Source organism: Triturus cristatus, chromosome 3_1 (assembly GCF_964204655.1).
Source record: "Triturus cristatus chromosome 3_1, aTriCri1.1, whole genome shotgun sequence".
NCBI lineage: Eukaryota > Metazoa > Chordata > Amphibia > Caudata > Salamandridae > Triturus > Triturus cristatus.
In genome coordinates this window covers 258,427,414-258,443,673 of record NC_140583.1, presented here as the reverse complement: position 1 = coordinate 258,443,673, position 16,260 = coordinate 258,427,414, and the positions used below count along the sequence as shown (strand labels likewise).

Here is a 16,260-nt window from a genome sequence, read left to right as displayed (position 1 = left end):
TATGCATGTTATGTACATGAACGTTTGAAAAACACTAATAAAAGCAAAGCTAAAAAGCAACCTAATTACAAACAGAATTGTTTTAACTTAAACGATGGCGAGACCTATTGCATTTTCAATGCTTGTTTCATAGGCTGCTCAACACTCTAGTGAAGCAGTTGCACACAGAATGTTCTAGTGCTGTTGACTTGCATGAAGGCACTTGTCATTCTGTCTGTGCATAAAAAGCCTTCTAATGTGTCCATAAAGGTTTCCTGGGGTAAGCTGTATACCTGAATCACACTGCATGACCCAGTGTGTAGTAATTGTATAGGTCTTCGTGACGGCATAGCACCCAGGATAATGTGCTGCACGGCTAAACACTTATAAGGTCGCAAAGGCGAGAACTTATGGCTATGCCAATGCTTGTTCTTCTCTAGCGTGGACTTATGAAGCAGTAAGTATCCACTTGGAGGAGGATATTGAGGTGTATCTGTTCATCTGTAGAGATTAAAGCTAATTTCTCGGCTTGAATCTCTGAAGTCAAGTCAACATCCAGACAATAATTCCAAACGGCTGGCCTGGAAATGAAGACAACTGGAGAAACTGCCTTCAATCAATCAATCAGAAGTTCATATAGCGCGCCTACTCACCTGTGCGGGTCTCAAGGCACTGGCGGGGGAGAGGGGTGCTGATCCTTCTGGGTGTGGAGGTTTAGTCGAAGAGCCCGATCTTGACGTCCTTCCTGAATTGGGTCAGTGATGCAGATTGCCTGAGGTGGAGGGGCAGGGTGCTCTAGGTCTTAGTGGCGAGCGGCAGCAGTGTCAATAAAATGATAATTGACCTAGTGTTATGTTATGTTATGTTATTTACTTTTATAACGCGCACAGATACTCGAAGGAGTGTCCCGGCGCGGATCAGGGCAGGACAGAATTAAAACCCACACCTAAGAGAAGAGATAAGTTTTTAGCAGTTTCTTAAAAACCCCCGTATCTTCAACAAGTCGGAGAGAGAGGGGGAGCGCATTCCAGGCACGGGCAGCAAACACAACCAGGGAAGCGCCACCTAATCTATGGCGCTGAAAAGAAGGCACCTTCATAAGCCTGAGAGAGGAAGACCTCAAGTGACAAGTGTCAAGAGATCCGACATCACAGGCCATACATCATTTTAAAAGAGAAGAGGAAACGGAGAGGAGCTTTGTGATACAGTGGTACGTGGGTAAAACTGGTAACAAGATCTATTGAAATTGTATATGAACCCAGACTATTGAAAGCTCGATTTTTCTTCATATGAGCCTACAGTTTCTCTGTCACCATGGAGGCTTGGTAAGTATCATTATAGACAGGGTTATGACAGGCAAAAGGAATCAGATGGGTTGAGGCCCCTTAGGACTTCAGGAGTGGTCTCATAACACCGGACTGTGGGCTGGGAAAAACCAAATGAGCAATGTAACCGAGTTGCAAGTTATCTTGGACTCTCCTTTTGATTATTCACATTCATATATAGTATTCCTTTGTATTTGCAAGCCTATCTCAGGCCACTTTTGACCTCCGCTCATGGACGTCCTTATGCAACACCTACTTGAGGTAGGGTTTTGATTATCTGGCTACAAGTAAGAAAAATGGCAAATGGACAAAAAAAACACCCACCCTGTTTTACAGGCTTGAATGCATTAACACCTAAAGCCGGAGACTCACTAAAGCAGCCGATAGAAACTTAACCATTGTCTTTCCCACTTTGATTGTAAATATACAGTGTACTGTTGCGTAATGACTAGGCATGGTTAATTTTTCCAAAGATGCTCATATATATAATGCTTTTTCAAACTAAGAACTTGCAATTGTTGCCAATGGTACTGATATCAAAGGTTGGTTACTGGTGTGATGGCTCTGTGATCCAACTGGTGGCAGTTTAGTCGTAAAGTAATCTCCAATCTTTCATCCATGTTATTCAGTCTCTGACTTAAGTTTTGATTCATTTTTCTGCTGGAGTGTTCTCCTTAAATTTCCAGTAAGATATGAGACTGAAGGCGTGACATATATCCTAAAACAGTAGCCGACCCATAGACTAGCCCTGAAGAACAACATTGAAGGAATTCAAAATGGTCTGTGACACCCAGAAATGAATTTGTGCTGTATTGTCAGGGTAAAGCGTGAAGCCTTGTACCATCTGGGATTCAAAAGCAATCCTAAATCGCTCAGGCTTTGCACTTTGCTTTCCTTACCTGCTGTCATATCATATTTCTCCTTGATTTCTATTTACACTTACAATTCTCTTGTTTGTTGGCATTGATATGAATATCACTCTCTCTACTAGGCCGAGGACAGACCTGATGCCCTGGTGATTAGGCTATATGAGTCCTATGGCAGTACTGTGGACACATGGATCGACACTTTTCTTCCTGTGCAAGAGTTCATACTGTAAGTACAGGCTTTAGAGCCATTGTGTACGTTTAGGTAATGACCTGTGATCATTAAAGGCCACTGTTTTATATATTTTGGAGAAACTGTTAAATTGTAGATATCTACTGAAAATAATTACGAATTAAATTATTAAATTCACTGCAGCATTGTGCACATATGATTTGGGGTTTCATCTCCGTCTACAAGAGAGATCACCTTGGTTTGGGTTTATAATAATACCTGCCTTGAACGAAGTGTGCAATTGCGTAAGAGATGGCACTTCCTGTCGATTCTAAGCTAGTTTCTACTTTTAATGATGACATCATTGTGTTGTGTTCTGTTGTATGAGTGGGATAGAAGACTACCCAGTGTGCAGGCAGATGCCTGAGTACATAACAACAAAAAACAGTAAAAGCAGTGGACTTCTCCAAATACAATAGCACATTTTAGGAACAGTGGCCCTTATGTTCTAGTTGTGCATATTGCTACAAAATGACATTAGAGAAATTGTAGAGGGGCAGCATATCCCTTATCAAGTACATATCAACTCTTATGGAAGTGCAAACCATAATATAGGAGTCTTAAAGCATTTATTATCAAATATCATACATTTTGTAAAAACAACAGAAATAGGGAGAACTTGGTGCAGTTATGTTATGTTATGTTATAACGTTTTATTTAGCGCGAACAGCTGCCCCAGCAACGAGGCGTCCCGGCGCTGAACTATAACGATAACCTGAGGGGGGAGAAGGAAAGGACGGGCTGTAAGAAATTAAGATGGGGAGAATAGAAATGTTTTGATCGCTTTGCGGAAGGCCAGCAGGTTAGTCATGGAGCAAATGTGAGGTGGCAGGGAGTTCCAGAGTCTTGCCCCCAAGACTCTGAAAGAGCGACCGCCCATTCTGCTTAGCCTTATACGTGGGGTAACCACCAAGTTTTGACCCGAGGAACGTAGGGCCCGCTGAGGGGTATAGAGCTCTAGGAGTGGACGCAGGAGGCCAGGACAGTCAGTCTTGAGAATTTTAAAAAAGTAGTGAGGGCTTTAAACTGAACTCGGGCTTCCATGCGCAGCCAGTGTAGTTTCTGGATGGTGTTTCTTGCAGAGCACCTACGAGGGAGGCCTACAACTGCCCTGGCAGCAGAGTTTTGTATACGTTGTAGCCGCGCCATCTCAGCTTTATTAAGGCCAAGAAAAAGGATATTGGCGTAGTCCAGTCGAGCCAGTATGGTAGATTGGACTATCATTTGGCGCGTATGGTGGTCAAAAAAGCCAAGGATCGGATGAAGGCTCCTCAACAGGCCCACACAGGTGGCAGCCAGTTTCTTGGTGTGGTTCTGGAAATTAAGAGATGCGTCCACCCAGACACCAAGGCTTTTTACCACGGTTTTGGGGGGGGGGGATAGGGCCCAGTGCGGACGGCCACCAGTGATCAGTCCAATAGTCAGGATTTTTACCCAGAAGCAACACCTCTGTTTTGCCAGCGTTCAGCTGGAGGCAGTTGTGTGACATCCAGCGTGCAACTGCCTCTAACCCGTTCTTGAATCTCGCCGCTGAGATCGAGGGGCCTTCAGTCAGAGAAATGACGAGCTGGGTGTCGTCGGCGTACGGCACTAGCGTCAGGTCCCATTCTTTTGCTATATCAGCGAGAGGCTGGACATAAAGATTGAATAGGGACGGGCTGAGCGCCGATCCCTGAGGAACGCCTTGCTCTATGGGGTAAGGCTGGGATATGAACGGGGGGGCAGAGACCCGGAAAGATCTGTTTGTCAGGAATGAACAAAACCACTCTAGAGCAAGGTCTTTGATACCTATGGCTTCGAGACGTTTTAGTAGGATAGAGTGGGAGACCGTATCAAAGGCTTCAGTGCAAGTATAGAAACACAAGAACGAGTTAAACCAATCAAATTCATTATACATAAAGTGCTACAAATGACAGGAAAAAAAAGGTTTTAGATCAGTTCCTGTAAAAAAAGCATCCTTCGCTCAAACAGGTGGAATCTGTCCTGGTAATTTTACATTCATCGACAATTCATCCCAAACTGGAATTTACAGTGCCATAACTTGGACAAAAATTGTACAGGGAGTAGTTGTAGCGTGAGCTCTAAAGAATGGCGAAAACATAATAATAATCAAACAAACATACAAATTGGTCAGAGTAATTGATCCACCGAGTATATGATTTAAGCAAAAATACCTAAGGGAAAGAGCTTACTGATGGTGTTTCACTTTCTTGACTAACGTCAGGAAGGTTTAGTCACATTGATTGAATTGTTGCTTGCCTTCATGTGTGCTCCTACTAGTACCGAGCACTGCACCCCACCACTATGCTCTCTCCCTGATTTTTTTTCGGTCAGTCCCTATAATTCTAGGTAAAGCTGTAAGTATTCTTAGAGCGCCACCATTAGGTTGTGCCACGTCAGACTAAAAAAACAGAAAACTGCATTTTTGTGAATTGAGAACACCAGCTATGACATTTCATTCTCCCTGAAGTTCCAAACATAGTTCTTGAATAGCTTCCTTTATCAAGGCAAAATGCATGTCTGACTCAAGGACATTTAGGGAAATTCTCAACAGACTTCAGACCAGCCAAGCCAAGTCATCAAGTACATAATGATCTTGTAAAAGATCTTACGGTACTTGGTTTGATAACAACTTATTGTTGGAAAGTGGATTATTAGTAGTGGCAGATATGCATTTACAACTGGCAAGAATACCACTGACACGATATAGGGCTCAGAATAGGTCTTAGAAAATGATTCCCATGCTCAGCCCTTGGTAGCTTGGCTGCGAGCAGGCAAGCTTAACTTCAAAGACAGGTATGTAAAGATTTAAAAACACCAATTCAGTAAATAATTAAGACACAATACACAATAAAAATCCAACACCAATTTATAAAACAAGGAAATATTTTTATCCTTAAACTGACACCAAAACAAAACAAATCCACTGTGGGGATCCAGAGACATGAACTTTTAAAGATTAGTCTCTTTCTAGTTCTTAGACACAAACAGTGCCACTTTGGGACATTTAGTTGCCTCTGACAGGGACAAATTCACATTTAGCAATTGTTCTGGAGGATCTCTCATCAGACTCGTGCAGCCCCCTCTGCGAGGCTTGATCCTGTTAGAACTCCTTCCTGAAGTTCTTCTTGCCTGTCCAAAGAGTCCTACACACAATCCAAGGGTCTGCAGTCTCCAAGAGGGTCCTTGAAAGTGTTAGACTTCATTTCCCACAATCCACTTGGACAAAACCCTTACAAATCCACTTGTAGTACATCAGGCTTTGTGGCGACGGTCCAGATGAGCTCCTCTAACCTGTAGCTTGCAGGGAGTCCACTTTTTAGTCCCTTTGAAGCAGGTTTGATCTGCAGGGCTGTCGTTTCAGATAGTGCAAAAGCAACAATCCTCAGAGTGCAGTGCCTGGTGAATGCATATCAAACTCTTCAGGGTGGGCCCTTCTGATTCTCTTAGGTTTCAAAAGCAGATCTGAGAGGCACTGCCCCTCTCAAAAACTTATTCAGTATTCTCTGGGGTCAAGCAGGAGGGCACTCCTGTCCAATGAGGTGCAGGGCAACACCCCAGAGCATGACCACTTCCGCCAAAGTGTGGCAAAACGCTAACCCAGAAAGTGCCATTCCTTCAAAGTTCAATATGTCAGAATTTTCAGCAGAGGGAGCAGAACTAACAGAACCAGCCCACAGGATGGCTTCATCTACAAAGGTCCACTCCCCTTCCATCTGGGAATTCCTCCTTAATCCCACCCCCATCTGACCGTGGGGCAGAGAGGAGAGGTGTAAATGAAAACTGGTTTCTATAGCTTGTCTCCTCCTTCCCTTGAAGAGCATTATTTACTAACCCTCCCCCTTGCATTCCTATGCCAAGCAACTTCTCCTCCCAGAGAGGCTTCCTAACCCCAAGGGTCATTTATCACCTCTTCAAAGCAGCCAGGCTAATTCATTTATCTCTGACCAATCAAGGCAGAGAAATAGAGGGCTGAATTTTGTCTTACAGACAAGAGAGTCTTATAACTTCTTGTTTGTATATTTTAGAATAAATTCAATGATACCATATTGTTCGATTTATCATTACCATTCTACTGAGTCCTTTAATCCTGGGTTTATGGCTTTTCTTTCTCCAGTTATTAACTAATAACCTTTCCAATGTTAACCTATAGGGTGGGGATTTGCAATGGAAAAATGAACTGGTAATTTCTCCAATACCAGGACCTATAAAACAGGTTTTATAAGGACCCTGCTTATACCTACAGGACCCCCCACCCCTGGAACACGAAGGAAAGACTTTAGGGGTGCTGAATATTAAAAACAATTGCAGAGCCTCATTTCACAGTGCTTCTAGCACAAAAGTCGATTTTGGGAAGCACTTATAACAAGGTGGGGAATGAAATGTGCAATTTCAATAACCCCATGGCATATAAAAAACTTTTTATAAGGATTCTTCTTATAAGTACCTGACCCCTCACCCCTGGAACACCTAGTGGAGGCCCTGGGGTTACCTGTCATGCCCAAACATTGTAGTTTTTTTTATTTTTAAGTGCCCCAAACACAAACGTCGTGTCTGGGCACAATTTGCATTTTAAAAGCAGTCCTGTAACACAGGGCTGATTTTAAACTGACCTCCAGCTTTAGCAGTACACACATGCAAGTGCAGAAAAGGGTGCTGGCCACTAAACTTCCCTGCCCTATGCTATATTAGGGACTTAAAGGTAGTTTCAACCCCTTGCCCTATATGTACCAGGGCCTTATAGGGGAGGTCATGCCAATCACAGGGGTTCACTAACCCATAGTGTACCCTAGTGTATGTAGGTGTTTTCACTGTATTCAACGTGTCTTCAGCATAGTACTGGCCATGAGCCTGGTTTTGCAGAGCCCAGGGTCAGTCATAGTCTTTATTAAGGAATTTTTTTTAACATGATATTGCTGCTACATAAAGAAGGGAAACGGCCACTACATAACATAACGCATAACAGTAACCACGCATGCATTACAACTTGTGCGTGGTTACCACGATTACTTTTACCACGCATACCTTTACTACGAGATACGTAGTAAAGGCATGTGTGCTAAAGGTAACATTAAAAAAGGGGATTAGGGAGTATTCCCCCCCACAAAAAAAAAAAAACCTGATTCCATCGATGTGGAGGCAGTCGGTGTCGTGCCGTCGTTAGAGGAAACGGAAAGACACTTCCGCTTCCTCTTTACGACGTGCGACGCAGATCGGAAGAGCTTCCAGAGGAGAGGACGTAGCGAGGTAAGGGGGAATTTAGTTAAAGGAATTAATGAGGGGGACATGTAGCGAAGAGATAAATTTAAGGGTTTGTGGGTGGGGGAATCGCACAGGGAAACATTTTTTAAGTTGAGGGGAGGGGAATTTATTAGAAGAAAAAGGGGCAGGGGGTCGCACAGGGGTATTAATACATTTTTTTTAAAAAGAACATTTACGACGAAAATGCCTTTACCGATATGCGTGGTAAATGCATTTTCGTGGTAAATGTTATTCGTGGTAACGCATTCGCGTTGTAACGCATGCGTAGTAAAGGCATGCGTTGCAACGGAATGCGTTGTAATGACATACAACCCATAAAGAAATAAAATCACAGGTGCCCACGTATTCAGAAATGCATGTAAATTCGTCTCATAGCTTTAAACTTTTTAAATTACCACCAGGTCATACAGCCAACAAATTCTTCAGTTTTCTTTCTCGATACATTTTCCTAATCCATTCTAAAAAATAGTGAGTTTAATTTTTGTCTTCCGCTTTTGTAGCAGCATTGATCATGCTACTAGAATATAAATATAAATCCGTTTTTGGCATCTTGATGGTATCCCTTTGATTAGGAAATTTCCCAGCTAGACTAAAATATAATTTTGAATATGCCATTGACATTCTGAATATTGCAATATTGAAGCCCAGAAACTGTCTAACCTTGAATGTTGCCATATGGTGTGGGACCAATTTGCAACATCTGGCGATTCACATCCAAAACTAAATTCATAACTGTTTCCTTATTCCTGTAGATCAAGCTCGGGTCTAACATCTTCCGTGCAGAATAAATAGCATTATATGACCACCGTAACCAATTTTTACCCACAGTAAGTGGGATCATATTATCAGCCCAGGTTTTCCATCTATCATCAATCAACAAGTCTGTCAATTTTAAAGGCACACCTGCCTTCCTATTTGATTGTAATTGCTCTATAAATCGTAGCATTTTTCCAATTTCTATATCCTTGAAATGAGTTGCCATATAAAAATATGGAATGAAGTAAGTGCTGAAAAACTGGGCTCTTTTTTAATAAACCTCTACAGTGTCTTGTACCACATTTTTATAGGATATTTAATCATCTCTTAATATCATGTTCATCATAACATTATCAAAGAATATACATAATGCATACACCCTTCTAAATGAATATTGTACAAAATGGGCAATATAATGCACCCTCATATTAGGAAGAGCAAGTCCTCCTTGAGCAATACATTGGTATAAAGTGCTTAGTGCCAATCTAGGGCTAGTGTCTCATAATAAAAATAGTATAATCATGCGTTTTGAAAAACGTTGAATATAATCCACATGGTGCATTTGAGGAAAGTTAAATAAAGGAAGAATTGTCATTTTGTTTATTGCTACTCTACAGAAAAGAGTAAGTGGCAAACGCTTCCATTTTACTGATAGAGCTTTCACTTTCATTAGAAGAGGCTGATAATTCAAATCATAAAGATCTTCTATGAATTCTGAGAACCAGACTCCCAAATAACAGTTTGGCTGAGAATAAAAATAAGTTTGTCACTCAGGCAATCGGTTTTCCATAGGCTAATTACATAAAATGAAGCGAGTATTAGCTTTATTTACTTCCTGTGGTCTTATACAGTGAAAGGATTTCAGAAACTATCTCCTGTACTTCAACTTTTAGGGCTCAGCTACAGCATTTTAACGTCTGTGTAAAGTTTATTCTTAGACATTATGTGCAAGTGGTGGCCGAATAATATTATTTTGGTTCTGGAGAGGGCAAAGCTGCCTAGTTCCACATTGAACTTTAAAAGTACCTACATTTGACAAATTTGAAATTAGCCATGCCTCTGCGTTTAGACATATATTATATATGAGCCCCCTGACTGAGAAATCCATATTTCTCTAAAATACACAAGAGTCTCCCAGACTACGAACACAAACGTCTTCTCTACATCAAGTAGAAACAAGCATTTGCAATGCAACTGGTCTTGCATTTGCGAGATTATGACTGGAATAACCTTTCCCATGCCAGATGGACATCAAAGACACATGAAAGACTAAGTACACATTGCTACTAAATTATGTAGTAACTTGTTCTCTTTTTCTCTTTGCCCGCAGTTGTGATCTCCTTGAACGGCCAGACCCCCACGGACACTTGCCAGTGGAGGAACGTGGAGTGAAATTGTTCTTTACACCGTTCCAGATAATCTCCCTTCTCCTTGTTCTAAAGAAATAACTGCTACAACTCCTCCCAGGCCTGCGCAATGGACATTACTGGATCACACCGGTTATTGTGAATCATTGTCGATCCAAGATATAAGCTGAGACTGACTACGGTGTTCCCCTGAGAAGCATGTAGCATCAGAGTAAAGATTAAGAAGAACAATTCCCAGGTTTCCCTCGCTGCCTCACTGTTAAATGATCTAAACTGAATTTGAATCGCATTTGTTGGAACCCTATAAGATCTCACCTGAAATAGCCTAAATTCCACCTCACTTTGGGGAAAAAAAATTCAAATGAATGTTTTGCAAGTTGCCCAGACACAAGCACTTTTGGTTCCACTGTGACTGCTTTAGTAAACTCCACAGACTGTGGCAAAATTTTGGTAAAGGGGGGAAAATACACCAGTGAATAGATCCTATGATGAGAAGACGATGACTGGTCACTGAAGCAGTTCTACTGACTTTTTAAAATTACTCAAAAAGATGGTGAATAGTCTCCAACCTTTTGTGAGGCAATTTCAAATAGGCATCTGGGTGAGTTCTACTCACTACTGGACTCCAAGGTAGGAAAGTGGAAATTTCTGGATATGGTTTGGTTCAACAAGTGACCCACTGCAAGGACAAAGGATAAGTTACAAATTGCTCTCATTCCTTTAACAGGAAAAACTCTGACCAGTTCAGTATCACAACTTAAATTGTTAATCACACACATTCAACCACAAACCTCGGAGATTAAAGTCTCTTTCTCAGCTGTCTTCATTTTAGGAATATCAGTGATTTATTCTGGAAGATTCAGTGCAAATTTCCCCCAGATGTCCTGTTTGAATTGTTCTCTTCTTGTGCACCTTTCAAGTTTCTTTGGGTCTAAAGATTGCTCTTGTTGGTTGCAATAAAGTTCTTGCACAATTTTTCCAGCTAAAATATAACAATGCAACAACCTGATTTTTTAGAAATACTGCAAGGTTCCTGTAGAGTTTCACCTTGAAAATACAACAATGTTCCTTTAAAGATTCACCTTGGCCAAGGACTTAAGTTCTGTCCTGGTCTGTACTCAGGATCAAACTTATATCAGAAATAGAATCTCCCCTTCAATGGCCTAGCTGGTGTTTCTCCAAAGTGCACAAGGGGATGCTCACTTTCCTGTTCTCAGGTGCGGCTGGTAGTGCAAACCTTCAGCAGGGGTGTGTGATGTTTTTCTCTAGCAACGGTACTCGATAGTGAGCAATTGATCCAGGACAGGGCTTCCTTGAAAAGTCTGGCCGCAAGTCTTGCCGCATCCAAGATGATGTGAGATCTCCCAAGATCTTGCGTTCATTTTCAAGATCTCACATTCTCCTGCCAGAGCTCAAGAGGCCTTGCATTCTCTAACAAGATTTTGTGTTTTCAAAACAAGACTCACGCAGAGTGGGGCAAGTCTCGCAAAGCCTTGCTTCCTATTTGTAAAGTGCAGGAGACCACATTGGAGCGCTCACAATTCCACTTGTTAATAGTACAGGGGTTATGATGACTCCAGCGTGTCCCTGTTATGGTATCTGTTCTTGTATAACGTGGGGACTCAACTCCCAAAGGAGTATCTCGGCACTTACTACTCCACAGCTTCACAGACCGATTAGAACAACTAGGTTTTCAGTGTTTCTTGACCTTGGGGAAATCAGGACAGGATCGAATGTGCAGATGGAGTTTGATCCAGTTAAAAGGGGAAAGCTAAGAGAAGGAATGACCCCTGAATCTGGTATCCCGCATCTGAGGGATCTTTAGGGAGGCTTTGTTAGCACATCTTAGTACTCTGGTGGCAAGGTAGTGACGGAGTCTGGAATGGAGATAGGTGGGTATTGAGTGTATGAGGGCTTTGTGGGTCTGACAGAGATTTAAATAATACATTTTCTGATAGACAGCCAATGTAATATAGGAGCAAGTAGGACCATGAGGGAAGGTTGAATATCAGTTGTGCTGCTGTGTTTTGTACCACCTGCAGTTTGGACAGCAGCAAAGTGTCATTGGCTGTTAAAAGTAGTGCATTGCCATAGTCGTGGCGGCTAGTATTCTGCGTATGGACCAGGGTCTTTCTTAAAGTAGAACAGAGCTTAGGGAAGACTTTTCATAGGAGGCGCATGGTGGCAAATCACCTACCATAGATAGTATTAACATGATCTTACATGGTGACCTGTTTAGGATTTGTGGCCGGGTCAAATTCGATGGGCCCACAGTCCGCCTCCCAAAGCTCCTGCTCTTTGACAAATAGCACAATCTGTTTTCTTGCTGTTCAATTGGGGGCTGTTTTCGTCATGCAGTCAGCGACTTCTTTCAGGCAGCTAGCAAACTGAGATTTAACCACTACCAGATCTTGCCCACAGGAGATGAGCAGTTGAGTGTCGCTGGTGTATGACACTGCCTCAAACTTGCACTGGGGGGGCTACGTAGACATTCAATAATTTCAGGCTCAGTACGGAACCCTGTGGGACTCCTTTATCAACTGCCAGAGTGGGTGACCTAAAGGAGTATGTTAGAACTGGGGGTTTCTAGTTTTCAATGGTTTGCATCTTTGTCCAAATAGGGACCATTCCTTCTAGTCAGGATAAGGGGGATACACTACTGAAATAACCCCATCTCACTCCCTGGTAGCTTGGCACGAGCAGTCAGGCTTATCTCAGAGGCAGTGTGCAACGAATTTGCAGATAACCAACAGTAATACAGTGAAAACACTACAAACTGACCCCACACCAGAAAAATATCTAATATTTGATATAGTTAAAAGAAGACCAAAACGATAAAAATCCAACATAGAGTACTTAAAAATATGCACTTTGCAAGAATAACTTTTAAAATGCAGTTCCTTGAAGTCGATAGCTCCATCCGGTGCTGAGAACAACAGAATCCAACAGTTCCCTCTGACCACGTCGGTCAGAACATCGGCAGACTCGTAAACAGTGCCTTTTCGTTATGGCCGATCACGTTGGTGAGGGCCGGTTGGGGCAACCGTCACAGTTGCGGTGCAAAATGTAACAGTGTGGCGGCAGCATCGGTGAAACCAGGGCTGCGGTGCGGAGTGAAGGCGTTGCTCGTCGCAGTGCTGACAGATCACAGTGCAGACGACGGAGCCGGTTGCAGGGAGCTGGCGTCGGTTGGTCTAGACAGCGGTGTGTGTGAGACTTACGAGCGGTGCCCCCATGCCACAAAGCGGTCACAGATGTTAAAGTCAGCAGGCAGCGACGGCATCAGTGAGACCAGGACGGTGAAGTGAAGCGTGGCGGTGCAGAGTGTGGTGTCCACAGGTCACGGCGCGAGCAGCGACTTTGTGGCGTCGGCCGACAGGCATACCAATCTCCATTGTTCTATCTTGTCCCAATGGGAAGTTATTTTTTTTGTTTAAATCTGTTTTTATTGATTTCGTAAACATAGTTGCAAACTTACAACTCACTGGCATATACATTCCGTAGTCGGAACTCTTAGTGTCAATAGCATTACACATTGCACATGCTAGGGACATGGTCAAATAACAGCTCATCGACTGATAGCTCTGTCCAATGCCTCAGGACCCCTGTCACAGTTCAAGCCTTAAACAGTACGATGCACAACCCACCATTCCTCTGCATTAGTCCATCAAATTGCCCCAGTAAGTCTCTCAACCAGATCCGCAACTATTTCCAACAAATGGTAATAGAACAACAACCCCATGGAAAACCTCAACCACCTCGAGCCTAGACCAGCTCCGTTGTACATAGCCCTGTTCCTGCCACCCGTCCGCCCCCTGTCTCTCACATTAATGTGCTGTGGCTCAGCCGTGACTCGCAGTCTCGTATCTAAGCGCGTGTTCTCATGATACCTAAACTAGATGCATAGCATGCGTGGAACACCACGAAATCATTCCGGCAGGCCCCCAGGCACCCGCCTCGGAGTCGTCTCCCCACTCGCTGTCTCACCCTCTCCATCCACCTTCCCAACATGTCTGAGTGCCCGGAGTAACTCCTCCCACCGTGTGGCTATGGGCGTCTTCCGCAGCCCTAATGTCTCCTCCCGTTTGATAGCAGTCCCCTCTACCCCGGCCCATGCAGCAAGCGAGCACCTCCACGCCCGCGGGTGAGGTGGGTCCTGTGCCTTCCACCTCTTAGTTATAAGGCGCTTTGCAACCGCGAATCCCAGATCTAGGAATCGAGACGTCACCTTAGTTGCCGGGGATCTGCGAAAGTGGTGCAGCAGGTGGACCACCCAGTCAAAAGGTATCTCACCGTGTGTAATAGCGCGCAGGGAGTCGTGGACCGCGTTCCAGTAGGATTGTAGTTTACAACAGCCCCACAACATGTGAATGAGATCAGCCCCCATCTCCGCGCACCTAGGACATTTTGCGTCAGTACAGCGAAAGTAGCTATTAAGAGCCGCAGGGGTGAGATACGCTCTGTGGAGTACAAACAGTTGTATCTGCCGAAGGCGCATATTTCTAGGGATACGCACCGGGCTTTTCAGTATACGGACCCACTCTTTGCCTGTCAGCTGTCTCCCTAAGTCCGTTTCCCACTTGCCTTTAAGTGGTTCCAGGGCAAACGCCGTATGCGTCCGTAATGACGCTGCAAACCAATGAATCAGTCGCCGGCCTCTCCCCATCACGTGCAGATACTGTGCGGTAAGGTGCTGACTGGGCGCCGCAGTCATATCTCCCCATCTGGCAACCAGGGTCCTAACTATGGAATGATAAGTCAGGAATTGCCCAGGCGGTAGCCCCCACTCCTCCACCAGCGAGTCACACGAAAGGAGCACCCCATCCCGGTACAAATCTCCCAGAGTCTGAATATCTACCTCTCGCCACTGCAGTAACGCACGGGAAGTGAGCGGTCCCGCCACTCTGGGGGTGCCCTCCAGCGGCAGCGCCGGCGCGTATGGGGTCACATGGCGAGTGAGGAAGAGACTCCTGCGAAAGCAGCGGTACGCCACAGCCAGTAGGAGCGGGGCCGGCGCTGCAGTCCTGGCGGCCGGGTGGAAAAGCACCAGTAACTGCTCAAGTGAGTGCGGCGGTAACAGTGTCGCGGTGTCTTCCCGGCCCCTATCCGCCAGCCAGCGGGCTATCCAAATGTCCCAATGGGAAGTTATACTTGTAAGATGTTACAAAGTATTCCCCATTCTATCCTATGGGACAGATAGCCTTTCAATAGTAAAAAACTAAATACACTGTATTTCACTATCAGGACATGTCACACACACCAGTACATGTCCTACTTTTCACATGCACTGCACCCTGCCCACAGGGGTACCTTGGGCCTACTTTAGGGGTGTCTTATATGTAAGAAAAGGGAAGATTAGGGACTGGCAAGTGGGTGCACTTGCCTAGTCGACATGGCAGTCACAACTGAGCACAGACACTTCAGTGGCAAGTCTGAGAACCCTTTGTAGGGCTGCTTGTGTGGGTGGCACAATCGTGCTGCAGGCCCACTAGCAGCATTTGATTTACAGGCCATCGCACACACAGTGCACTGTACTAGGGACTTAATAGTAAATCAAATAAGCCAATTATGGAAACACCAATCCATAATAACAATTTACACAGAGTGCATATGAACTTTAGCACTAGATAGCAGTGGTAAAGTGCCCAGAGTTCTAAAACCAACAAAAATCGGGTCAAAACCAGGAGGCTAAAATGTCTGGGGGTATACCTGCTGAAAAAGCCAAGTCTAACAGAGTCTAAAAAGATAGTTTGTGTTCGGTTGTTAAGAAAGTTCCTGAGCCAGTGTAGCTCCTTGCCATATAATCCCGCCTCATGCAGTCTGCGGATTAGAATTGAATGAGAAACTATACGAAGGCTGCAGCTAAATCGAGTAGTACCAGCATGATGGGTCTGCCTGCATCTAGCGACGGTCTGATGGTGTCAGTAATACCACTTGTGTTGTCTAGGTGCTGTGTATTGCTCTGAAACCCAATTTTTCAGGGTCTAGGATCTGATGATCCTTCTGGAAAGTGGCCAGTTGCTTCTTTACGTAACTTGCCAGCAATTTCCTTAACAGAGGAAGCAGGGAAATTGGATGGTAGTTGGAGAGGACTTCAGCGTGGGCAGCAGGGAGTTTGACGGAGGCTAGCAATAGATTGTAAAGAGATTGTAAATTGTACTGAAGAAATGATGCATTGAGCTTTGCAGGATGTAATTCTGGTGGGACAGAAGTCTGCAGGATAGCCAGATTTTGCATCGGCCAGCATCTCTTGTACCTGCTCGAAAGAGCATGGCTTAAATTATTCTAGGACATTAGTGACATTCGGGGGAGGTAGATTAAAAACTGTGCTATCCTCCTGCTGTATTTGCTTGTCCGGAAAGTTGAGCTAGATAGTGTTTATTCTTTTTCAAAAACGTTGGCCAAAGGGTCGCAGAGAGTTTGCGAAGCCTGGGTGGTACGGTTACGAGCACGCTGCTTTACAAAAGTATTCA

The 16,260-nt window shown here is 44.1% G+C and overlaps 1 protein-coding gene across 1 annotated transcript in view; it reads left to right on the top strand.

Annotated features, from left to right (window-relative positions):
- MAN2C1 (mannosidase alpha class 2C member 1) overlaps window positions 1–10,793 on the top strand; it is a 291,020-nt gene extending 280,227 nt beyond the window's left edge. The window contains exons 25-26 of the mRNA XM_085643836.1: window positions 2,296–2,399; window positions 9,751–10,793. Coding sequence (XP_085499962.1) covers window positions 2,296–2,399; window positions 9,751–9,868 — 222 coding nt within the window. The 3' untranslated portion in view covers window positions 9,869–10,793. The remainder of the gene's footprint in view (window positions 1–2,295; window positions 2,400–9,750) is intronic.
- Window positions 10,794–16,260: the final 5,467 nt, after the last annotated feature.